Below are 25,857 nucleotides of genomic sequence, written 5' to 3' on the forward strand. Positions count from 1 at the left end.
ATGCGGCACTGGGCTGACTTGATGGGTGGACAGTCAAAGGACCACGGGACAGGCCACCAGGCTGAGGTCTTTCCTGGGTCCTCGCTGTCCCGTGGACAACAGGAGATTCTTACAAAGGGCTGACTTGTTCTCATCTTTGGTGAGCCAGCTCTGAACCACAGGAAGCCTCTTTTAGGAAGAATCTGTTTTCAGATTGATGGGGCGCGAGTGATGGTGGCGGGGGGGTCATACCTTTTCCTGAGTTGCTCTCTGTTGACTGGGACAGCCTCTTCACACGTTTCTTTCCTCTCCGGGCCTCGTAAATGGCATTGATTCGCAATACCAACTGCCAGACACCGGGAGAAGAAAAGCCAGTGTTAGTGGCTTCCTCTCCATGTGCAGCTGGGATTCCTTTGCTGCTCGTTCTCTTCCAGGACGACGGAAGGCCAGGAAAGGAGGAGGGAGGGGCCGCTTTCCACGGGCCCACTGGCATCTCTCAATTACTCCTTTCTACCAGACAGGAACAGGACTGTCGAGGACAGTAAAGGAGGCCGCCAGCCTCCCTGATGTATGAACAGGGGAGGTCTGAATATACTAACACATTCAGCTGAGACACAGGGAGGCAATTTCATTGGCTAATTGTGTGACAGTCGCTCCCCCTTCGATGCTGCGATGTCACTGTGATTTGGGAGCAGTCTTTGTGCCCCCTGGGGTGGGAGGCGGTGGTGGGGGAAGAAAAGGGAAGAGACAGCAAAAATAAAAAGCTTCCCAGGCAGGGCCCGTTTTGTAGGAAACACGCCAAAGACTGTGTGAGCAGCTGTGGGCAGGAAGCGGGCAGGGATTACAGCAGCTTTCGAGTTCTAGCTCAGGGCTGCATAGCCATGCCCTGCACCCCGCATACCACCCTTCCTGCGGAGGAATGCTCATCCACACTTGTAAGGCCTTCCATGATCTCTCTTACCGCTCGGCAGGCACCACTACTGAGCAGCACATTTTCCAGGCTGACTCTAGCAGACCCATCGGGCGACTGAAGCCCTGGGTCGCTTCCCACCAGGCTTTACAGCACCTGCAAATTTCACCAGTGGAAGCCTCCTGGGCTCCACCTGGTTGCGAGGAAGGGAAGTCTACCTGTGTATAGTCAAGGCAAACCAACTGGTGAATTTATTATTTTTTTTAAGTTTATTTTCCCTAGTAATCTCTACACCCAACCTGGGGCTTGAGCCCATGACCCTGAGATCAAGAGCCACACGTTCTTCTGACTGAGTCAGCTGGGTACTCCCCAACTGGTGATTTTATTTTATTTTTATTAAAAAAAATTTTTTTTAATGTTTATTTATTTTTGAGAGAGAGAGAAAGAGAGCACTTAAGAGGGGAAGGGCCAGAGAGAGAGGGAGACACAGAATCTGAAACAGATTCCAGGCTCTGAGCTGTCAGCACAGAGCCCCATGTGGGGCTCGAACTCACGAACCGTGAGATCATGACCTGAGCCGAAGTCGGACGGTCAACTGACTGAGCCACCCAGGCACCCCCCCCCAACTGGTGATTTTATTTATTTGTTTTGTTTTGTTTTTTTTCAATATATGAAATTTATTGTCAAATTGGTTTCCATACAACACCCAGTGCTCATCCCAAAAGGTGCCCTCCTCAATAACTGGTGATTTTAAAGGGGAGCTGTGTTTATAAGCTGCCTTGAAAAGTTTTATATTCTTTTTTGCACTGGAAGAACTGGAGAGAGGATGTGCTATGATGAACTGGGTGATGGGCATGCAGGTGGGCACAGTGGGTTAGCTGTTGCCAATCCCCATCTCTGCCCTCCGTCCCTCTGTCCCAGTCCCTGAAGCAGCTCAGCAGCTCCTCTCCACAAGCCGGAGTGCTGGACCGCCAAAGGAGGAAGGTGGCTCATTCTCCAGGTCTCCTTGTGGCGGGCCTGGGCCCCGGCCCCTCAGCTCTGCAGACTGTTAGGACACTGCCCTGCCACATCTTTGCACACCTGCACACTCTGGGTCCTGCGAGGTGGCCCAACACTGGCCTTGACAGCTCTCTTGGTGAATTCCTCATTCCTAACCCTGTCCTGGCTTTGCCTTGAACCTGAATGAGGTCTCTGCCTTCACCGCCTAATCCCTGCAGTGTGGCTTATTTATATTTGTTCTTATGAAGCAGCCATTTGCTTCAGAGCTCAGACCCATGAAATGGCACTTGCTGGTTTTCACACATGTTCTAACCACTGGAATATTAATGCTAGCCCCATTTCCTATGGAATAAGACAATGCATAAATGAGATGCTAGTATTATTCACAATAGCCAGGAAGTGAAAACATCCAAATGTCGATCAAGGGATGAATGGATAAACCAAATGTGGTACGTACAATGGAATATTATTCAGCCTTCAAAAGGAAGGGAGTTTGGGCACATGCTCGAACATAAATGAAACTTGAGGACGTTATGCTAAGTGAAATAAGTCAGTCACAAAAGGATAAAGATTGTAAGATTCTACTTACGTAAGGTACCTAGAATAGGCTAATTTGTACAGACAGAAAGCAGAACAGTGGTTGCCAGAGGCTGGGGGGGAGGGCGGAATGGGGAGTTAGTGTTTCACGGGTACAGAGTTTCTATTTGGGGAGATGGAAAGTTCTGTAGATGGATGGTGGTGATGGTTGTATAACAGTGTGAATGTACTATTTTATTTTTTTAATGTTTATTTTTGAGGGAGAGGGAGACAGAGCATGAGCAGGGGAGGGGCAGGCCAAGTGCCTGTGCACTGTGTAAGTGCCGGTGACACTTCCATTTCAGGCAGTATCTTAACATGGAACGAACTGCTGCATTTGCACATTAAACACATACAAAGCGGCAGCACTAGCCCTGCTTTCCCTCCACCTCTACTTTCATAAGATGCGCACACGCATTCTCTTTCCCTCAGTCTCAAAAAACCTTTAAAAAATATTAGAAGCGCCTGGGTGGCTCAGTCGTTTGAGTGTCTGACTCTTGATTTCAGCTCAGGTCTTGGTCCCAGGGTTGTGGTATTGAGCCCCACAAAGGGCTCTGCACTGAGCATGGGGCCTGCTTAGGATTCTCCTTCTCCCTCTACTCCTCTCCCCGACTTGTGTTCTCTTTCTCAAATTAAAAAAAATGGGCGCCTGGGTGGCTCAGTCGGTTAAGCGTCCGACTTTGGCTTGGGTCATGATCTCGCAGTTAGTGGGTTGGAGCCTCACGTCGGGCTCTGTGCTAACAGCTCGGGGCCTGGAGCCTGCTTTGGATTCTGGGTCTCCCTCTCTCTCTACCTCTTGCCCGCTCACGCTCTCTCTCAAAAATAAACATTAAAAACAAAAAAAAATTAAAACAATTTTTTTCTAATAATTAAATAAAAGACATTAAAATAGTACACGGGGGAGTGATGGGTAAAAGGACAGGGTAGAAGAAGACAGAGGTTAAACGCTTGGTAAGAAAATCATGTACTCAAACTTAGAGTTGTGTTAAAGCTCTTTTAACCCAACACGTAATTCATTTGATTATCTCTGTTTCATTTGTTAAAATAATGGTAAGGCTGTCAGTACAGATGTGAACGGTCACTTTTAATTATTCCGCAAATGTAGGATTTTGATATTTCAGAGACCTATGAACAGTCCCAGAAAAAGCGGAAGGGGAGTTAAGGGAGTGCCTAGAGATGCCACACTTTGGGGGCCCCGGAGCAGCTATCACGATAGCACAGGACAGTGACTGTGGAATGCAGTCGACGGGACGCCCGGGAGTGAGTCTGTGCTGAAAGACACTGGGTACCTGTGTTAGTGGAACTCATTCAGCAAACATCAAATAATCAGTATGCAACCTGCACCACACTCTGGGCAGGACAAGGCCCAACAAGGAGAGCAGAAGAAGGAGGAGGCCTGGCTCCACCCTGGTCCCTCCAGTTGCCCTCTGTCAGCAAGATGTCTTCTCCCCTGTTCCACCTACAACCCCCTCCTACCAGGCTGTGGGTTTTAGTCTTTTCTCAATCACCTGACCCTGGCTGCCCTTACTCTTCAGAACGCAGTCTGATTGTCAAGGTGACTTCACTTCACTTGAATGAGAATGTTGGGAGCGGGTGTGGTAGGGGTGAAATTATGGCTCAAAATACTGATTAACCAAACTGTCAGGAGGAACCAGCTTGTAAATGTCCCGTGACTTTCAGGTCAATGCATCACTTTGAGAAATCTGATGAAACCTATAGACCATCTTCTCCCTCTTCCATCTATCCCCCCAAAACTCTCCACACAAAATTTTACATGATATTATTGGTTTCATGACTTCTAAATCCCATCCATCCATCCATGTATTCTGAAGTGAAGAGTCCCTGCTCTAAAAGTTCTCATAGGAAGTTGGTACCCAAGTGGCCAGTGAAGAGGGACCAGCACAGCAGGGCTGGAGCTGAGGAAAGGGAAACATCCTTTGATGTTTTACCTTTCCGGTTGAAAAGAGGCAGCAAAGGGGCACCTGGGTGGCTCAGTCAGTGAAGCGTGACTCTTGATTTCGGCTCAGGTCATGATCTCACGGTTGTGAGACTGAACCCAGCATCGGGCTTGTGCTGGGCGTGGAGCCTATTGGGGATTATCTCCCTCTGCTTCTCCCCTGCTCGGGTTCTCTCTCTCTCAAAGAAAAGAGCCAGGAAAGATATATATTTGACAAGTGCTGGCTCAGAGCACAGGCTTCACACGATGCCACCTCTGTAGCTGGTGTTCACCAAAGTCTGAGTCACAGCACAAGGAACGGAGCTCTGCTTTTTGAGGCCCTTTGAGGAGGGGCATTGGAAACGTGGTGTGGGATCACAAGCAGAGCTGAGGCTGGGAGAGGAAGGGCTAAGAGGAAGCCTATAGGACCACAGTAACTATCATGACAAAGGCTCAGACACTCCAGCCTGCTGTCTGGCCTGTGATGAGGCAGGCAGAAGATGGCTCAGTGTTCAGTTCTCTGCCCAGATTCCTCTGCAGCCCTCCTTTGCAGGAAAGGGGACCTATCTGCACACGAAGTTTGCTGCAAGCCTTACCTTGGGTATCTTTCTCTTCTTCCTGCCATTCTGCGGATCTCCAAGGTTAAAGAAAGTGTCATCAGGGCTGCTGGGGGTGGAGGGGGGGCTGATTTTGGAAGGGGACCCATATCCATCCCGACTCAGCTTCCTAGTGTCCAGCAGTTTGAAGTTCCTTCTCTCTGAATTTTGCCGGAAAAAAGCAGGTTTGGACAATGACTGCTGGGAGGCGAAAGGAGAAAAGAAGAGCAAATAAATACAAAGGGACTAACTGGGAGATGGCTGGGGGTGCCAGTGATACAGACCATGAGATGGAGAGGGAAAGCTGGTCTCTGTTCCCAGGGTAGGCTGAGTCTGTTTGCATAAAGATGACAAAGGACGCACACCCAATCCAGTCTCCTTTTAGACAAGCGGGAGTACCCTGGCTCTCTTACCTGTACAAATCAGGAGCTCAGCCAACTAACACCCACCGGACTGGGAGTCAGAAGACCTAAGCCTGGTTTTGACCCCTGCCCGCTGGTAAGCTGAGGACCTCCTATACAAGGAGCTTCACTTCCTAAGCCTCGGGGTCTTATCTCTAAAAATGAGCTGCTTTAAGGTCAAAGGTAAAAAAGCAAAAAACCCCAAAACCAAAAACCCTGCAACTTACAGATCTTCTTTTTCTTTTTTATATACCACCAATTTTTAAATATGTATTAGGAAGGTTGCGGAAGAGATGTGGTTAACCCTGGTGTTGGGTCGCTGGTCTGTAGGCTCCACAGGCCCTGGTCCATGCTGTCTGGTCCCCCTCTGCCATCTTGTACTGATTTAAAATTAACTCCCCTAGGGGCGCCTGGGTGGCTCAGTCAGTTAAGCGTCTGACTTCGGCTCAGGTCATGATCTCGCGGTCCGTGAGTTCGAGCCCCGCGTCGGGCTCTGTGCTGACAGCTCAGAGCCTGGAGCCTGTTTCAGATTCTGTGTCTCCCTCTCTCTGACCCTCCCCCGTTCATGCTCTGTCTCTCTCTGTCTCAAAAATAAATAAACGTTAAAAAAAAAAATTAAAAAAAAAATAAAATAAAATTAACTCCCCTAGCGGTGCCTGGGTGGCCCAGTCGGTTAAAATTAACTCCCTCTAGAACTCATTTTTGTAACACATAAATTAATGAAAAGGCAAACAGGCAAAAAGATAGGGATGGAAAATTTATAAAATAAAGAAAGACAATGATGCTTAGATATGGAAAACGATTCTTAGCTTTACTCGTAAGAGAAAAGAAAATGAAAACTCCATCAAAGAGACATTTTTCCCTCTAAGATTAGCGAAGATAGATTTGGTAACTCACCGGAGTTATTGGTGAGTCCCTTTCACACTTTCATCCACTGCTGGTGGGACTAGAAATTGGTATAATTCTATGGAGGGCGATGGAGCAGTGTCAACGAAATTACAAATGCACATGCCGCTTCACCCAGTAATTCCATCTCCAGGAATGGGCCCTACCCATATACCCAGACTTGGGCAAAGTTATACTGTACGAGGCAAGCTATACTGTGCAAACCGTAGTGTACACTGTGAGATGGCTTGTAAAATACAAGTACACAAAATACTGGAAACGATGTCCATCAGCAGAAGCTGGTCAAATAAAATCTGGTACATCTACAGAATGGAATACGATGCATGTGTAAGAAAAATCTTAGTGTACTCATATGGAAAGTTCTCTCAGATGTATATATATATTTTTTTAAATGTTTTACTTATTTTGGGGAGACAGAGAGAGAGAGAGAGAGAGAGAGAGAGAGAGAGAGAGACAAAGTATGAGCGGGAGAGGGGCAGAGAGAGAGGGAGACACAGAATCCACGAAGCACGTTCCAGGCTTTGAGCTGTCAGCACAGAGCCTGACGTGGGGCTTGAGATCATGACCTGAGCCGAAGTCGGACGCTCAACTGACTGAGCCACCCAGACGCCCCGGATGTCTGTTGTTAAAGCATGAAAAGCAAAGTGTAGAACAGTTGGCATAACATGCTGATGTGTGTGTGTTTTAAGGAGCTACCCTGCTGGTGTATGCAGAGGAGAGTTCCGAAGGACACATCAGAAACTAACAGTGGTTCTTCTGGGGGACAGAGATGGAGGGCCAGGGGCCAGAGGAAGACTTTTCACTGTACACCTTTAATACTCCTCAAAGTTTAAGCCATACGAATATATTAACACTGAAATAAGAGATACTAATAAAATTTAAAAACTACTTGGACTATCTTCTTTCTAAAGGTACTTCCAGGATGCGCACTGTATTATAATTATAGCTGCAAAGTCTCTTTTTTAAAATGAATTAATGAGTTCATGCATTTGATGGGCTAAAGGTATATAAAGTACCTAGCAAAATACCTGATACACTACAGTTTTTCTCATTTTTTCATACTTTAATATGCTAACTGCTTTTTTCTTTAGTATATTGTTTATGTTCTTTGCCTATTTATCTTTTGAGTTCCTAGTGTTTTTCTTATTAATTTGGAAGAACTCTTTATATAGAGCAGATATGAACTATTTGTCAGTTTTGTTGTGTGTTTTTTCCATGTTTTTTTTAAGATCATGTGAAATCTTTGTATATGAAAATCTGTTCATCTTTTCCTTTGTGAATGATTTAATCTTGCCTCTCTTTGCCTAGAAAGTCTATATATTTTTAGAGGTTTAATACATATTTAATTCCATTTTCTTGTGGATTTTCTTAGCTTATTTCGAACATATTTTTTTAGTGTTTTGTTTTTGAGAGAGAAAACGCGAGCGAGGGAGGGACAGAGAGAGGGGCACAGATGATCTGAAGTAGGCTATGCATTGAGACCAGCAAGCCTGATGTGGGGCTCGAACTCATAAACTGCAAGATTGTGACCTGGGCTGAAGTCAGACACTCAACCGACTGAGCCACCCAGGTGCCCCTTAACATATTTTATTTATTAATCCATCAGTCATTTATTTTATTGCATGTTAGTCTAAAGTGATTTTTTTCCCCAAAGCTACCTTATCCCTATTCCATTTAATAAATAAGTCTTTCTTTTCCTATCAGATTACAAGGCCGCATTTATTATATCTTAAACTCTTACAGAATCATCTTATTTTGTTCCATCGATTTCTCTATTCTTGTTTCGTTCCACATAGTATGTAACAATAACTCCAGAACCTTTTCTTTTTGAAGATTTCTAGGAATAAAGACTCCTAGTCTTCCCAAGTGGCCTGCTGCAATGTTTGTATCACGAGTCTATAGGCAGCAATCAATCGCTTAGCACCACAAGCCCTGAGCAGAAAAAGCCAGTGTGGTTTGCTCACTATGCGCATCTTCATAATTAAACCAGCACATAAAGAAGGAATAGCTAGAAGCTTTCTTAGAGGCCAAATTCCATCTGCAATGAAATCCAAGGAAATGGCCCCGAGTCTTTCCCTGTATTAGAATCACGTATCACATTGTTGGCAAAAAGCAGGCATCTGTTTTTATTAGACTTTTAGGTGTGAGAGTGTTTGTTCAAAGATTTGACCGATAAAGAAGTCTGAGGAGAAAGAAAACAGAACGGAACCAGAACATGGTACACAACTCTCTAAAGGGTGTCAAGAGACCTGGGGGAGGCTGCATGGGCTGCATCTCCCCGTGGTGACAGCATCTCCCCGTGGTGACACTGCCAGGGAAAGGGGCCCCGGTGTGCCCTCCAGAGCACCCAGAATCAGCCCCCAAATGTCCAGGGAGCTTTCCTGAGGGGGGTGGAGTTTCAGCTGCTACTTAACTGAGAAGAGGACCTAGTGGGCTCTGGGGTAGAGCATTTTCAAGTAGATAGCACAATCTGAGAAGAGGCATAGCGGTGAGGAAGAGCAAATTAGACCAGAGAGAGTCTTCATGGCTTAGAGCGAGTACAGCCAAAGAGATGGGAGAGATCACACACCAATGAGGACATCAAATCATCTGTGGAAGGCCTTTGAAGGTAAGGGTATGACTCTTGGACTTAGCAGGGGGTGGCAAGCCTTTTCTTAAAGGCCAGACGGTAAATATTTTAGGCTTTGTCACGACTACTAGACTCTGCCACCGCAGTGCAAAAGCAGCCATACCAAATATGTGCATGAATGAGCGTGGCTGTTACAGAAAAACTTTATTTACAAAATCAGTCAACCAGCAGAAGTTGGTCAAACCTGAACGATAGTATAAAAGAATAGATACTACAGGACCCCAGGGGTGATTATATCAGGCTGTGGCCCAGATAAGATTCCCGTTTTTGATCAGAAAGCCTCACTCGGGGCGTGTGGATGGTTCAGTCAGTTGGGCGTTTGACTCTCGATTTCGGCTTGGCGTGGGTCATGGTCTTGTGGTTTGTGAGTTTGAGACGCTGCCCTGTGTTTGGCTCTGGGCTGACAGTGTGGAGCCTGCTTGGGATTCTCTCTCTCTCTCCTCTCTGTCTCCCCCTGCTTGCTCTCTCTCTCAAAATAAAGTAAACTTAGAAAGAAAGAAAGAAAGCCTCACACCAATGTGCTCTGATGGTAATATGCCTAATTCCATTGTGTCTATGGAATAACCTCTAGGGAGGGGCCCAGCTGTTGCAGAGGCACACAGAATGGACGTAGCAAAAGATCTGTGGTGTCCAAAAAAGAAAAGCAGGCAAGAACTCTCTGTGGAAACTTCATGAGTTATTTTGGGGGACCGAGTGTGATGGGCCCTGGCCAGGGGACTTCTTGGTGGGGAAGAGGGGCGGCCTCCCTAAAGGGAGCTGACCTGGACTCAAGCCAGGGTTCATTCACCCTTCTTGTCTGCGAATGGTGGCTGGTGGCTTAACTCCTTCCTGTCCTCTCTTGTCCCTGTCTTACTGCCTCAGAAGACAGTGATGTAAGAAGACTGAAAGGGCCCTTGATACCAAATATCCCATCTCTTCCTAACCTAACTTAACCTCATTCCTGGTCTCTTTTATAGAGGCCTCCTCTAAGGACTTAGATGTCATTCTCACAAACATGTCCATTAGCTCATATATACCCACAGGTGCATATCTTTCCATAAACACTTCCTTAAATATACACACACAGAAGTACATAGGAAAGCAAACACGCATATTTTAACAATTGGGACATTATACAAAGTGATGACATTACATTTAAACAATGGAATGCCAGGCAGACAACAAACATTGTTTTTAAAAGGAAATTAATGACGTGGGGAAATACTCAGGATAAAGGCCAGCAACAGTATATAGACATCATCCCAAATCTTTTTTATGTACACACACACACACACACGCTAACAATCTATTAAAGAAAAATAAAAATCCCCGATTATGGATGAGTTTTATATTCTTCATTACACTTTTCAGTATTTAAGAAAATTTTGGATGGCTCAGTCATTAATCTGACTTCGGCTCAGGTCATGATCTCAGGTTCATGAGATCAAGCTCAGCTTAGGGTAAAACGTGAGCCCAGCTTCAGGTGAGCCCTGCTTCTCACTGTCTCCCTCACCCACACCCACACCCATCTCCTCCTCTGCCCCTCCTGGGATATTCTCTCTCTCTCTCTCTCTCTCTGCCCCTTGCTCACTTGCACCCTCTCTCTCTCTTTCTCTCAAAAAAAATTAAAAAAAAATTTTTTAATGCTTATTTATTTTTGAGAAAGAGAGAGCACGATGGGCGGAGGGCAGAGAGAGAGGGAGACACAAAATCCAAAGCAGGCTCCAGGCTGAGCTGTCAGCACAGAGCCCAGCGTGAGGCCTGAACTCATGAACTATGAGATCATGACCTGAGCTGAAGTCGGGTGCGCAACTGACTGAGCCACCCAGGCGCCACCCACCCCCGCCAAAAACTTTTTTTGTGATGAGAATGTTCTGTTTTTAGGAAATGAAGTTTTTTTTTAAAAAAAGAACACATACTGAAAAGCACAATTCTATATATTTACCAAACGCACATAAATAGTAGCTACTTAGCCTAAGTATTTACAAGGATTAATTTGATTACTCTTCATAAAATCCCTACGAGGAGAATACTATTATCATTCCTATTTTATCAGTGACAAACTGATCCGTGTAGATGAGATCATTTGCCCAAAGTCACTCAGCTAGCAAGTTCTGAATGGAGACAGACTCTAGAACTTGCACACTCGACCAGATACTGCCTCTCTGTAGCTACAGCTACGTGATACAGGATTTTTTGGTGTGGGAGATGGTGTGGGTGGGCTCCCCAGGCAACCAGAGAATGCTACTTAGTGACACGTTTTTTTCCCTTAGGTCTTACGAGTCAGTACATAAAAAAGAATGTCTCACGTTAGCCTAGATTTCCTTTGTTATCAAAATTAGTTCCTACTCCGTTTACTGTGCTATTCCAGGTGTGGGGATGGAGGTAACACATAGCGAGAAAAGAAAATAGCCCCGGCTCAAGAGCTTGCATTGTGTGTCTATAAGCATTAGCATCTGCACATCTGCTCCTTTCTGTCTGTCCAGCTGACCCTTACCCCTGTGCTGGGTCCAGGCACGGTCTCACTAAATGAGAATCCCAGAAGCTGTCACAGGATCTTTCTGAGGCTGACAGAGGAGGTCGCCACAAAGGGACTGCTTCCGCCAGTTCTAAGGTCCCAGGTGCAGCCCAGATGCGGCAGATGCTCCATGAATATTTGATGAGTTAAAACGGAGGAAGTGGTGAAGTCTGCAGCTGTCCCCCAGAATGGGCACAAACCGGATACCCAGATGTGGGAGAGCGGAGGAATGAGCGTGGACACAGAGTCCTGCAGATGACGTGCAAAGGCTGAAAGCAGCTGGCAGGAATCGGCGGCAATCAGACACACACCCTGGGCAACTGGAGACAGGGATAGGCTTGTGGAGGTGGTTACCTACTGTGTTTAGCTGCTCTGGTGACACAGGACCTAGGTTTTCTCTGGCTGGCAGGAAGGGGAAGAAGAGGGCCGTTAAGTCCTTATTTCCTGGCATCAGGGAGGAGCCCCCAGCTCTAACTGCAGAGTTGCTTGGGGCAGATGTTGTTCATTGCTCCTAAGGGGCAGGCGGTGCATTCCCTGCGTGAAGAGGAGAGCAGGGGAGAGCCAGGTGGGACGCGAAAGGGCACCCTGGGTTGTGAAAGAGCCTTCCTTCTTTTAAGCCAGGCTTATCCACTGTGGGAAATGAAGGATTTCCTAAATGTCGAAGGCATCTAAATCTACTGAAAACACATTTCAAAGGCAAGTAGGAAAACTCTGCTAATTATCTCTTGTGCTGGATTATTCATGACAACACTCTTCCATAGGAGGAGAAAAAGAGCAGTTAACTGGCTTCGGCAAGAATTACAGTAATCGGCTTGGTTAGGTAAGATCCACCCCTCATGGTGGAGTCTACCTTCAACTCTCTTCAGGAAGACTGGTGGCAGGAAGATTCCCTGTGTGACCACTGAGCACAAAAGGCATGCCTCGTGTGCGGACCCCCCACCTGCCAGCAAATGCGAGGAGCCCAGAGAGGAAGATGGCTTCTTTTCTTAGGCTGGAAATAGATCCTGCAATGGGACTGAAACTGACACCCGGGGCCTGGATTTGGCCTTCCTTTACTTAATTTCTTCATCAATTACACACTGTAGAACAACCACTAATGGCGGACACAAAGAAAGAGAATATTGAGGAACTTCAGGAATTCATAATTTAGCTGGGGAGGTTTTTAAGATACATTACATGACTTAAATCAGATTTTAAATCATCAACGTCAGAGATATCATAATGCCGTATACACAATTTGCTGTAAAATGAACACTTTAGCCCAATGAGTAAGAGGGGAAGAAGTTCCAGTGGCTGAAATGGCCTAGAAACTTCTTGAAGGAGGCAGGATTGATCTGGGTTGTAAAGGATGGGGAGAGAAAGACAAGAGCCAAAAGCAGATATAAAAATGACCTAACACAGGGGTGGGCAAATGTGGCCTCTGGGCCACATCTGGCCCACCACCTGTTTCTATACAGCCCATGAGCTAAGAATGGTTTTTACATTTTTTAAATGGTTGGAAAATAAGTAATATTCCATGACATGTGAAAAGTATGTCTGTAATAAAGTTTTATTGACATACAGCACATCCATCTGTTTGCATATTGTCTACAGCTGCTTTTCACTATAATGCAGCACTGAGTAGTCACAACAGAGTTCATATATTTACCCTCTGGTCCTTTACAGAAAAGGTCTGTCAATCTGGGCCTAGAGTATCAGAGGGGCAATTTGTATGCTTTTGCTAGACGGGAGCTTTTGTATGTAGGAAGTGTAGGAAATTAGGTAATAATGGATGCCCAAGGATCAATTATGAAGGATTATTTAATGCCAAGCTAAGGAATATAAATTGAATCCTCTTGGCAATGAGTTGAAGTTATCATTCACATGAGTATAGTTATATTATCTATATGTACCTAGTACAAAATTTCAAAAGGTTCAAAAGGATATTCAGTAAAAAAAAAAAAAAAAAAAAAAAAAAGAAAGAAAAAAAAAGTCAGTTTTCCACCTTGCCCTCCAGGTACTCACATTCAGACAACTCCACAGATATACCCACTCACTCTTAGGTTCCCTACAGGGATATTCCTCTACATACACAAACATATTTGAGTTTCCATGTACGTATATTTTTCTATTTAAAACCTCACAGATGGTGGCATGCTATAAAGGTACTGTTTCTGTACCAGAACTTTCAGTCTTATATTTTAGACTTTGTTTTAGGTCAGGCTACTCTTCCTTACAGTTGTATAATACGGATATGCTATCTTACTTACCCAGTTTGGGGAGGTTTCTGACCCAGAAACTAAAATGTTATTTTAGGATGTTTGGTTCAGCAGAGGGTTTCCAGGAGAACTAGAGGCAGAACTAGAGCAGGCAGGCAGCTGATAGGCAAATCCAGGAACCCAGAGGTGAGGGAGGCCTGGCACTCCGGTGTAACCTACAGCTCGAGGCTGCTCGAGGCCACCATGCTGGGGGTGCTGGGGACCCCTCTCCCTGCACCACTCCCTGGGGGGCTCATACCTTGGAGGGTGTGTCAGGAATGGAAGAAGTGGGAGAACCAGGGAAGTTCAAGACACACTTCTTCCCCAGGCAGCGACCGTGCAACTCCACGTCCTCATAAGGGTTTTCCTTCATTGGTGGATCTGTGGTCAAAGGTAACAAGTCAGGAACTGGGAACGTTACGGAAGTTTTCCTTATCAGAGAGCCACCCAACGTCTCGGCCTCTCCTGGTGGGGATGTCTGATGTCTTGCTATCCATTCACCCCCTTCCTCTTGGACCCTGGTTTTCGCCGGAGTGACTCCCTGTGTCCCCCTTCTTAGATATATGGAGATAACTCCATTCCAAGTTCAGAGCATCAGTCAATGTGAGCATCCCCAGTCTCCGCCTCAGTGTCCAGTTCAGGGAAGGGCTCACATCCCAAGCTTATGCCAACCAGTGCATGGCATTCCTGGGCTATGAAGGTGAAAAAGGGACCTAAACCAGTCTCTTCAGCATGAACCTCGGCATTTTTGTTGGGTGCAGAACACGGGCTCTCCTTCCCAACGGGAAGTTACAGATTCCAGGGAGCTGACGGCAGCCATCGTGAAGACCATAGGAAACCCGCCGAGAATGGAGCTAGCCCGAGTGATAACAAGGGAGAAGAGGGGCGCCTGGCTGGCTCAGTCAGTGGAGCGGGCAGTTCTCGATCTCAGGATTGTGAGTTCAAGCCCCACACTGGGTGCAGAGCCTACTTTATAAAAGGTGGGGTCAGGGGGAGGAAACAAGGGAGAATAGGCCAGTTCTGGTCACATGAACCAACAAACTCCCTTGTTATTTCAGCTGGGTCTTCCGTTCTCTGTAACTGAAAACTTCCCTGTTAGGTACACACTGTTAAGAGAAGTCCAGACCTCATACCCGCTTCGGACCTGGGAAGCCTACTGCGTTGGCAGCAACCCATCTCCCAAACTTGGACGCTGTAATTCAAACAGTCTATGGTGAAATTCATAGCTCAGCTAAATATCTATTCTGCCTCAAGTCTCGTGCTTCCTCCTACTGTGGAGTTTGTTCTGGTATTGATGATTCCATTCACGTACGTATATGTGTATCTGCCCTACCGATCCCTTGCATGTGGCCACGTACGGGTTTCTCCCTCTTACCAGCTCCTTTCTTCCCCCACTCCCACCCTTGACCCCAACATGCAGACGGTGGGCTGAGCTCACACTTCCCTGAAAACTGTGATATTCCCTGAAGGCTACTGAACTCACTAATTTACTGATTTTATTTCCTTTTTAACTCCCTAATTTAAATGCAAACAGAGGTGCCTGGGTGGCTCGGTTGGTCACATGTCTGACTTTGGCTCAGGTCATGATCTCATGGCTCAGGAGTTCGAGCCCCACATCCGGCTCGCTGCTGTCAGCAGAGGGTCCACTTCGGATCTTCTGTCTCCCTTTCTCTCTGCCCCTCCCCTGCTATTTTCCCAAAAATAAATAAACTGTTGGGATGAGCACCGGGTGTTAAATGTAGAGGATGAACCACTGGATTCTGCTCCTGAAATCATTATTGCACTATACGCTAACTAACTTGGATGTAAATTAAAAAAAAAAAAAATTCTTTTTTTTTTTTTTTAATTTTTTTTTTTTCAACGTTTTATTTATTTTTGGGACAGCGAGAGACAGAGCATGAACAGGGGAGGGGCAGAGAGAGAGGGAGACACAGAATCGGAAACAGGCTCCAGGCTCTGAGCCATCAGCCCAGAGCCCGACGCGGGGCTCGAACTCACGGACCGCAAGATCGTGACCTGGCTGAAGTCGGACGCTTAACCGACTGCGCCACCCAGGCGCCCCTTTAATGTCTATTTTTAAAAGAGAGAGAGACAGAGTGTGAGCAGGGGCAGGGGAGGGGCAGAGAGAGAGGGAAGACACAGAACTCGAAGCAGGCTCCAGACTCCACGCTGTCAGCCCAGAGCCTGACGCGGGGCTCAAACTCACGGACCGCGAGATCGTGACCTGGCTGAAGTCGGACGCTTAACCGACTGCGCCACCCAGGCGCCCCAGAAAAAAATTCTTAAATAAAATATTAGCAAATGAAATCCAAAATAAAATATAAACATTAAAAAATAAAGAAATGCAAACAAACTTGGTGAATCTGAGCTCCACCTTAGAATTTAAAAGAACTTAGGCCAAAGCTACTTTTAAAAATAGTAGACATTCATTTTATTTAACGTTTATTTATTTTTGGGACAGAGAGAGACAGAGCATGAACGGGGGAGGGGCAGAGAGAGAGGGAGACACAGAATCGGAAACAGGCTCCAGGCTCCGAGCCATCAGCCCAGAGCCCGACGCGGGGCTCGAACTCACGGACCGCGAGATCGTGACCTGGCTGAAGTCGGACGCTTAACCGACTGCGCCACCCAGGCGCCCCTAGACATTCATTTTAGTCTGAATTTTGATGCCCTGTTACTGTCACACTCCTACAGATTCAGGAAGAGCGTGGTGGCCTTAGTTTTCCTTCATTCCGTAATCCCTAAATTTACTGAGCATCTGTTACAACCCAGGTACTTTCCATTCCATTTTCTCCAATCCTCAGCCCTACAATGTAACTGTCATCGTCTTTATTATACAGATGAGAGAACGATGTTCAGAAAAGTGAAGTCCCCCACTCACTGTTATACAGCTAATCAGGAGCAGAGCAGAGATTCAATCACAGCTATTCAGACCCCAGGTCTCCAGTGTTTCCCACTGCAACATGCTGCCTCCATGGCCATTCAGCACCAGTCCTTCCTCTTTCCTCTCCGGTCCCACTTTCTCTCATATGTCCCTCCGTGGGCCACTCTGCCATGCCCCTACCTGCTCTCTTGTTCATCTGAGTACATGTATTTCTTCGAGACTCTGTGTGTGTGTGTGTGTGTGTGAGAGAGAGAGAGAGAGAGAGAGAGAGAGAGAGAGAGAGTGTGTGTGTGTGTCTGTGTTTCAAGGGGTCAGCCCCATTTCCTCTCCCCCTTGCCAGAGACAGACCCGGACTCATACACAGGTATGTGGGCCTCTTACCTAGAATGTCCTCGTAGACGTTCTCCTCTGATAAAGTGCGTGTGAGCCCCAACTTAGTCTGTGCGTACCAGTCCACTCTGCTGTTTTCAGAGGAAGATTGCAATAAGTCTTCAAACTCATAGGACTTTCTGGTTTGTACAAGATGGGAGAAAAAAACCAAAAAACAAGAACTCAAGTCAATTAGGCTGGTCCAGAGATTATATGCCCTCAAATTTTCTTCCTGCAAAGATTTCTATTAATGAAATCAACTCTGTTTCTTGTAAGAAGGTATGAAAATCCTTACATAGAGGTGTGGCTTTTATCTGAAAGAATGTTTATGCTGTTACGCTGAGTAAAGGGAGTCAAGTACATATTAAAATACAACCCCAACTTTGTAAGCACACATATACATAGAAAAGAAGTGAAGGAAGTGAAATATACAGCTATATCTTAGGGCTAAGGAATGGCTCATGGCTTCTTTTCACTTTTACTTTCTGGACTTTTTAAATATTCTGCAATGTTTACAGAGCATACATTAATAATCGGAAAGGAGCAGTGATGGCCAGTTCAGAGTGGACCAGAGGCCTGGGCCCCCTTCTCACTTCTCTCATTCAAGTGGTTATTATCAGAATGAAACCCAGAGGCTAGCTGAGACACCCCAACTCCCTCACGCACTCCCCCTGCAGAGATCTGTGCAAATGTGGTAAGGATGATCAGTAAGGATGATAAATAAATGGCTATCACCCTCACCACACCCCCTACATCCACAGGAGCTGTCCCTGTCCTGCTGGTGTTGACCTAATGCAAAGTCCAACCCCCACCCCCAACATAGACAGTGGCTCACCTTGAGTTTCTATGATTTCTTTAGCTTTACTGAACATTAGGAAGGTTAGGAGGTAGACCATACTGTGGAACATACAAAATATCAGCCACCTCACCGGTTCATTCCACCTTTCCCTTTTTTCTCCTCTCTCCTTCTCCAAAGTAACACACAACTTCCCCCCAGTTGGACCAGAACAGCCCTGTCCACTCAGGCTCTCGAGGATCATCTTGTCCATCCAGGGGACTTGTCAGGAACTCGCGCTGAACACACTCGGGCCTTCCTTGAATGGAATTTAGTCCACCCACACTCCTGAGGGCACACTCCCCAGCTGGCCTTGACTTGGTCCTAGCCCTTCACTCCTCCTGGTATAGGATGGTCACAAGCCTCCCGTGGCCCAGGAGTCACGGCTCCTTACTCTGGGCACCCGTGTCTAGCACAGCGTCCTGCCCATGCTTGACGTAAACTGTGGCTGACTACGTAGAAGTGTATGTCTTTGCTTCTTACCCATGCTTCCAATCTCTCTCTGCCCCTGGGGAAGGTGCCCTCTGGTGGCTCTAAGATTAAACAGATCAGTACACAGATCCCAGATGCATTGTTCACAAGCCTTTTAACCTGGGATGAACTACTTAACTGGGCTGAAACTCTTCCTCCTGACTTGAAAAACAGGAATTATCTCATAGGATTGCCCAAAGAATAGAAAAGAGAAAGTCTGTAAAGTCCTTAGCACCTAGCAAACATGCAACAAGTGCTAGCTGTTACTATTACCGTGCAGTGCTATAATTACTTACGTAGCAAATGTTTTATGTTGAACATGAACTATGTGAGAGGCACTGTGCTCAGGGTTCCATAAATAAGGAGTGACTAAAAGAATCAGAGTCCCTGCCTCAGAGAGCTTACATTCCAGGGAGGAAGACAGGCGTTCAAGCAGAGCATGCACAAATACATCGAATAATAATAACCTGTGTTAAGGTCAGTGATGGAAAAGAACAGGGTGTCACAAGTGAGACTATCAAGGAGGACTTGACGTAGATTGGGGATGCATCTGGGGAGGCTGACAAAGTCACTCATTAAAGCTGAGACCTAAGGATACAAAGAAAGACCTCAGTTGGGGCGGGGGGGTGGGGTGGGGGGAGAGTGGTCCAAGAAGAGGAAAAGGCACCTGTGAAGGTCCTGCGGCAGCGGAGAACTTGGTGCATTTGTGGGAAAGGTACACAGATGCTGGGCAAGGCTGGATTGTAGGGAACAGGGTGGTGAGTGCAGTGGGAGGAGACAGCAGAGCCAGGCAGATGCCATGTGCCTGCTTTCCAAGCTTTGGGGATTTGCTACATTTTAAATCTTTCCCTCTCCACTAGCTCCTTTCCCTCTTTAAACGCATAGAGGTTTCCTCTAGAAAAACTTTCATTGGAAGCAAGGACCCTTGCAGCTCTGCGGATTTCTCGCCTTCCTTGCCAAGGGTTTTAAGCTGGTGGGGGCTGGGAGGAGGTGGGGGTGGAGGAGGGAGGAGCTGAGGCTATCAGTTTACCTGAATTCACGGGTTTTCCTTCTTTATCTTCTCAACCTGGCCTCTGTAAGCATCCCTTTTCTGAAGCTGCCCCCTGAGGGTCACTACTGAGTTTCTGGTAAAACCTAATCACTTTCTGGGGCATTTCTTTATGTGACACCTGTTAGTTTCTATAGCATAAGGCTGTGGTGCTCAAAGTGCAATCCTTGGGCCAGGGCTGGTGTGCCAATGACATAGCTACAATAATTGAGAATAGGCATTTAAAAAGTTTTTTTTTTTAAGTTATTTTTCTCTTTGCTTTAAATGTAATTTCTACACCCAACGTGGGGCTCGAACTCAGGACCCCAAGATCAAAAATCTCATACTCTACAGACTGAACCAGCCAGGTGCCCCTGTGCTTAGAAAATTTTAAAGCAATTTGACAGAACAAATTTTTAAAAGACAACTGAGGCTTGTATATTGTTGTCTTTTTCATTTCATTTCTCTGGCAATTCCTTTTGTATTTTACAGAAGTATCATTCAGCAAAGGATTGCAAACACAGGCACACAGGCACCCTCTGGGGTTTGACGAGCTGGGTGCAATGCTGGCCCCCGGCCACTTCCCCTTCTCAGACAACTGCCTGTGTCTTTGCTTGTAGCTCTCTCTCTTCCTCTTTCTCTCCCTCTTTCTGGGCTTTGGGTGTTTCCCCAGGTTTTTCCTCTCTAGGCTTCTAAACTTGAGTATCTCCACATCTGAATTCATCATCCCTAATCTCTACCTCACCCTTCTCCCTTCTGAACCTGAACTCAGCACTCAGGACAGGAACATAAAGAAAGACCACGCTTCCAGCTTCCAGCTTCCAGCCTAGGTCCTCAGGGCCTTAAGTCAGGCCATGAGGCCGAAACTGTCACCCGTGCCCTGAGGTGCCTGATGCACTCACGGAAGCTCCTGCTGCGAAGGAAGGGCTACCTCTCCATAAACCCCTTCTTCCTCCCCTTGAGGTGTCCAGCCAGGAGAGGAAGGACTGTGCCTCAGAGCTCCCACAGATGTGGTCTATGGGGTGGAAGCGGGTCTGAGCTGTTTTCTCTACGACGGGATTGCACTGTGCTTTGTGCCCGCCCTGAACACTCCCTAGTCGGGGATGCCATTAGCCCAGGCTGGTATTAGCCGGGCAAATGCTGGGGGATGGACGCGTGGTGGTCCGTGGCCCAGAGCAGAGTGAAGTTACCGGCCTGGAGTGGGCCATACAGCTCCTGGGTTTCCCCCGCTGAGCTAACCGGATTCTGGTAGCTCAAGTCCCCAGCATGCATACTACCTAGATTAGGTAGGGAAGATGCAAACTGTTCAAAGAGGCCACAGAATCACTCAACATTTACTGAGTATCAACTAAGTCTGTACTCGGATTACTACATTCAAACTTTGCAACAACCTTGTAAAGAATTACTATCATTAAACATATTATATATATGAGGAAACAGAGACAGGGGTGCCTGGGTGGCTCAGTCTGTTAAGCGTGGGACTTTGGCTCAGGTCATGATCTTGGGGTTCGTGAGTTCCAGCCCCACATTGGGCTCTGCACTGGCAGTACGGGGCCTGCTTGGGATTCTCTCTCTCTGCCCCTCCCCCACTGGTGTGTGCACACTTTCTCTCTCTCTCTCTCAAAATAAATGAATAAACTCAAAAAAAAAAAAAAAAAAAAAAAAGGAAACAGACAGAGCTCAGATAAATTGCTCAAGGTCACACTGGGAGAAAGAGGTGGAGCCAGGGTCAGAAGCCAGGAAGTCTGGTCGGTGTCTGTGCTCTCCACAGCACAGGCACTAAGCAAAGCATGGAAGTTAAGTCAACGCAGGAGGAAAGCTGTGGTCACAAAAAGTTTTAAAACCTTTATTTACATATTAACTTTGAGAAAAAGGAAATTTCAAAAGGCTAACGATAACCACATCCAAACTGGCTTCTTTCTTATTTAAACACTTCCACATTCGTCCCACATCCAGCCCATATGTTTAATGTGTACCTTCTGGGGGTCGAGCTGAGCTCACAGCTAGCTGGTGAAGCAAAGGCAAGAAGTCCCTGCCTTTGGGGAGCCCACAGCCTGGTGAAGGGGTACACCTCCTCCCAGCCTGAGTTTGCTTCCTGGGCCTTCAAATTATCATGTGATTGAGGTACTTCTTAGTTTTAGAGATGCTGGGATGATTTAACTGGTCCACTGACATTTCCTGAAGTGGGTCACAACATATGTAATATCCCAGTTTTGACAACCAATGCCAAATACTGTGATTTCAAGTAGTATTTTGAAGGTTACCTGTGACTTTTGTATATTTTTGTAAATGAAATACTAAGATAAGAGCTCATCCCACATCTCCATTTGAATGACCCGTGGGAATCTCAATCCAAGGGGCACCTGGGTGGCTCAGTCAGTTAAGCATCTGACTTCGGCTCAGGTCATGATCTCAGGGTTTGTGGGTTCGAGCCCCGTGTCGGGCTCTGTGCTGACAGCTCAGAGCCTGGAGCCTGCTTCAGATTCTGTGTCTGTCTCTCTCTCTGCCCCTCCCCTGCTCATGCTCTGTCTCTCAAAAATAAATAAACGTTTTAAAAAATTAATAAATCCAAAATTGAACTCACCCTCCTATTCCCCCCGCACCCCAATGAAGCCCGGTTCCTCCTCCAGTGCTCCTCAGCATAGGCCATCGCCCTTTGTCCAAATGTTTATGCCTTAAACCTGGGAGTCCCGTCCAAACCCCCTTCTCCTTTAGCACCTATATCTGACCAACTAACAAGAGTTCCACCGGCCAAGCATTCCTAGTATTCACTGCTTTTCTCAGTCCCCCAGCAGCTGTACCCTGGGCTTACCCCATCCCGCCACATACCTCCTCCCACCCCGCAGTTACCCACCCTGTCTGCTGTCCAGGTGAGCTTTTCACAAATGGAAATCCGGCCAGGTCTCTCCCTTCTTAAAAAATGTGAGTTTTTAGGGGCGCCTGGGTGGCGCAGTCGGTTGGGCGTCCGACTTCAGCCAGGTCACGATCTCGCGGTCCGTGAGTTCGAGCCCCGCGTCAGGCTCTGGGCTGATGGCTCGGAGCCTGGAGCCTGTTTCCGATTCTGTGTCTCCCTCTCTCTCTGCCCCTCCCCCGTTCATGCTCTGTCTCTCTCTGTCCCAAAAATAAATAAACGTTGAAAAAAAAAAATTTAAAAAAATGTGAGTTTTTAAGGAAGGTTTCCCATTCCTAGTAAGTGATAGGCTAGAACACTTCCCTGGTCTCCGGGACTCTTCTGGACCAGGCTCCAGAGGACCTGGAGGCCTCAGCTCACACCCTTCCTGATCTCTCTGGCCACACCACTGCCTTTCAGGGCCTGCAACACACTAGTCTTTCTTCCTCTGGGACATTCACCTGTTTCTCAAACTGAACACCCCTTTTCCACCTGGGAATCTCAGGTCTCAGTCCGAGTGCCACTTCCTCCCCAATCTGGCCCTGTTTCCATGACAGGCTAGATAACCCTGCTGAACATTCCCGTAGCGCCATGGGCTTCCTCGCGGCACTGAGTGTGGTTATAGTTACATAACTGCAGAGTTGTGTGCTTCTCTTACTAGTACGTAAGGTCCACGAGGCCAGGGTCTCAGTTCATTTTGTTCACTGTTATGTTCTATTACTACACAGGTGCAGGATAAATGTTTGCTGGTTGAATACATGAGTGAATATTTAAATTTTTTTAAACATTTATTTATTTTTGAGAGACAGAGGGAGAGCACAAGCAGGGGAGGGGCAGAGAGAGAGGGAGACACAGAATCTGAAGCAGGCTCCTTGAGCTGCCACAGATTCTCTTCTTGTCTCCATGTCCAGTGACCACACACAGGTCTTTCCCAGGTCCCACCAGCTCTTGGGAAGGGCGTGTGTGCCATCAGGAGATGAGAGTGGGGCTAAGTAGGGGAATGCTTATGTTAGCTGGGCTCACACCTCCCCCATCAAGTGCTACTGCTACTCATGGTGGGCTTATGCTTATCTCTATCCTAAAACAGAAATGCCAGTAGAAAACCCATCTTTATCCACCATTATGTCTAACGTCCAATCATTTCCACCTCCAGTGGGAAATAAGACATGACATGGGGCACCGGGGTGGCTCAGCTGGTTGAGCATCTGACTCTTCATTATAGCTCAGGTCATGATCTCATGGTCCCGGGATCGAGCCCTACGTTGGGCTCTGTGCTGGTTCATGGAGCCTGCTTGGGACTCCCTCTCCCTCTGTCCTTCCACCTGCTCAAACACTCGTGCTTTCTCTTTTTTTTTAAAAAAAAAGCTATAGGGGCGCCTGCAAGGCTCAATCAGTTAAGCATCCAACTTTGGCTCAGGTCATGATCTCGCGGTTTAAGGGTTCGAGCCACTGTTGATCCTCTGTCCCCCTGCTCTCTCTCTGCCCCTACCCTGCTCTCTCTCTCTCAAAAATAAACATTTAAAAAATTATTTTAAAAAAAGACTTGACAGTCACTGCTCTAATGTAGAATAACAACTTTCCTCTCTATTCTTTAAAAAAAAATTTTTTTTAATGTTTATTTTTGAGAGAGAGAGGCAGAGACAGAGTGTGAGCAGGCAGGAGGTAAAGACAGAGGGAGACGCACAACCCGAAGCAGACTCCAGGCTCTGAGCTGTCAGCACAGAACCTGACAGGGGGCTTGAACTCACAAACTGTGACATCATGACCTGAAAAAAGTTGGACGCTAAATGGACTGAGCCACCCAGGCACCCTTGTCCTCTCTATTCTTATTTCTGTTTTCTAATGCAACTGCCATTAAATAAAGAATTTACAAAATCAAGCTTCTCTCATGCTTTCCAAGTAACTTTTGCTTTGTCAAATTAATCAAACAATTTGCCCCTTTGAAGATTTTAAGCACTCAGTTTTTAGACATGGCAGTTACAACTGCCTCTTGGATGGCATGTTGACTGGAACAGTCATGACAGGAACAGACCACAATATGGCTGGTAAGTGAAATTAAGCACTCACTGGGTAATAGCTGAGGGTTGCTGTCCAACCAGACCACTCTGGGGATCCCTATCAGTCCTACCGAAGATGGAAATTATGGAATCAATAACAGCAGGCGTATGATTTGGTAGCCGTATAATGACCCAGGCTTCCTGTCCTCAAAAAGTTCCGCAAATTGTACGCTAAAGCCTCAAGAAAAGGCTGAATCTATCTGTACAATGCCAAATAATGTTGAAACGTTGAAATTTTGGTCAACACAGTTATTTGGCTTCATAAGGATCTAAAAACTCCATCATAGTATTAAATTAAACTAAAATTAAAAACCTGCATGCCAGGGGCACCTGGGTGGCTCAGTCAGTTAAGTGTCTGACTTTTAATTTCTGCTCAGGTCATGATCTCTGCTCAGGTCATGATCTCATGGTTTGTGAGTTTGAGGCCAGCATCGGGCTCTGCGCTGACAGCGTGGAGCCTGCTTGGGATTCTCTCTCTCCCTCTCTCTCTCTGTCCTTCCCCACTCACCTCTGAATGCTCTCTTTCTCTCTTTCAAAAAAAACAAAAAACAAAAAAAAACCCTAAAAAAGCCAAAAACCAAAAAACTGCATTCCAGTTAAAACATTTTGGGTATACAGATACATGTAAATTCAGGATGCTGCTTACACTTAAAAAATAGTAACTTCCCTTGTTAAATGTAGGCCTTCAGGCATTCCTGCCAGAGTTATTCAATGCACGCCACAGAACATACACAACCAAGTTAATGCTGCTGTAGGAACCTTATCTTTGGAATTTCCTGACATTTAAGGGTTTCTCATTTCCCATTTTAGGATTGAAGGCATAAGTCCTTGCATTTAATTTCCTGGGGCTTTAGCGAAATGAAGAAAGGAGGAAGGGGAGAGAACACAGAACAGAGGAGAAAGGGAAGAGGAAAAAAAAAGAAGAGAACGTCCAGAAAAAAGGCATTTTCTCAAACTGAGAATCTCAGTCCACTGGTTTGGCTCCTGCAAGAGTGGACCCGTCGGCCTATGAAAATAAGCTGAATACGTTCTCTGAAGTGCACAGCCTGGCCATGTAATTCTAAACCCTCCTAACCTCAAAATCCTTAATCATTTCTTTCTTCAGCCTTGGCTTGGCTCTCCTGCCTCAGAGAGGACAGTAAGTCAGCCAAATCCTGAGTTGAGCCTCTTCTTTTTTTTTAAGAGATAGGACCACAATAAAGAGCACACTTTATTATTTAAGTAGAAAGTGAACATCTTGCCCTAATCACCCCCATTGTACTATTTTAAACAAAAGGAAAAATCCAAAGCCAAAATTCTTAAACACAGCTGATGCAACCATAATCAAACTGGCCAAGAAAAATTTCATCTTTGGACTGAAACTAAGTAACTTTAGCTGGTTTTAAAGAGAATGCTGGAACACTGAAAAGAGCAGATGGTAGCTACGAGAGAAAAGATAATGGGAATAACTGTTCACCAGGTTGATCTGTCTGCACAATGAGGACACAGCAGAAAGACTCTGATTTCCCAGAACCAACCAACCTGCCCCTGGGAGAGGGGGGCTTTTTTTTTTTTTAACGTTAATTCATTTTTTGAGAGATAGAGAGCGACAGAGCGCAAGCGAGGGAGGAGCAGAGAGAAAGGGAGACACAGAATCCGAAGCAGTCTCCAGGCTCTGA

The 25,857-nt window shown here is 46.4% G+C and overlaps 1 protein-coding gene across 1 annotated transcript in view; it reads right to left on the bottom strand.

The window, feature by feature from the left end:
- Positions 1-25,857, bottom strand: part of DENND2A (DENN domain containing 2A) — a 104,099-nt gene that overhangs the window by 41,411 nt on the left and 36,831 nt on the right. Inside the window, exons 4-7 of the mRNA XM_030308575.1 lie at positions 16,932-17,059; positions 13,926-14,047; positions 4,997-5,197; positions 232-325 (exon numbers count right to left, since the gene is read on the bottom strand). Of these exons, the coding sequence (XP_030164435.1) occupies positions 232-325; positions 4,997-5,197; positions 13,926-14,047; positions 16,932-17,059 (545 nt within the window). The remainder of the gene's footprint in view (positions 1-231; positions 326-4,996; positions 5,198-13,925; positions 14,048-16,931; positions 17,060-25,857) is intronic.

Source organism: Lynx canadensis, chromosome A2, assembly GCF_007474595.2.
Source record: "Lynx canadensis isolate LIC74 chromosome A2, mLynCan4.pri.v2, whole genome shotgun sequence".
Lineage (NCBI taxonomy): Eukaryota > Metazoa > Chordata > Mammalia > Carnivora > Felidae > Lynx > Lynx canadensis.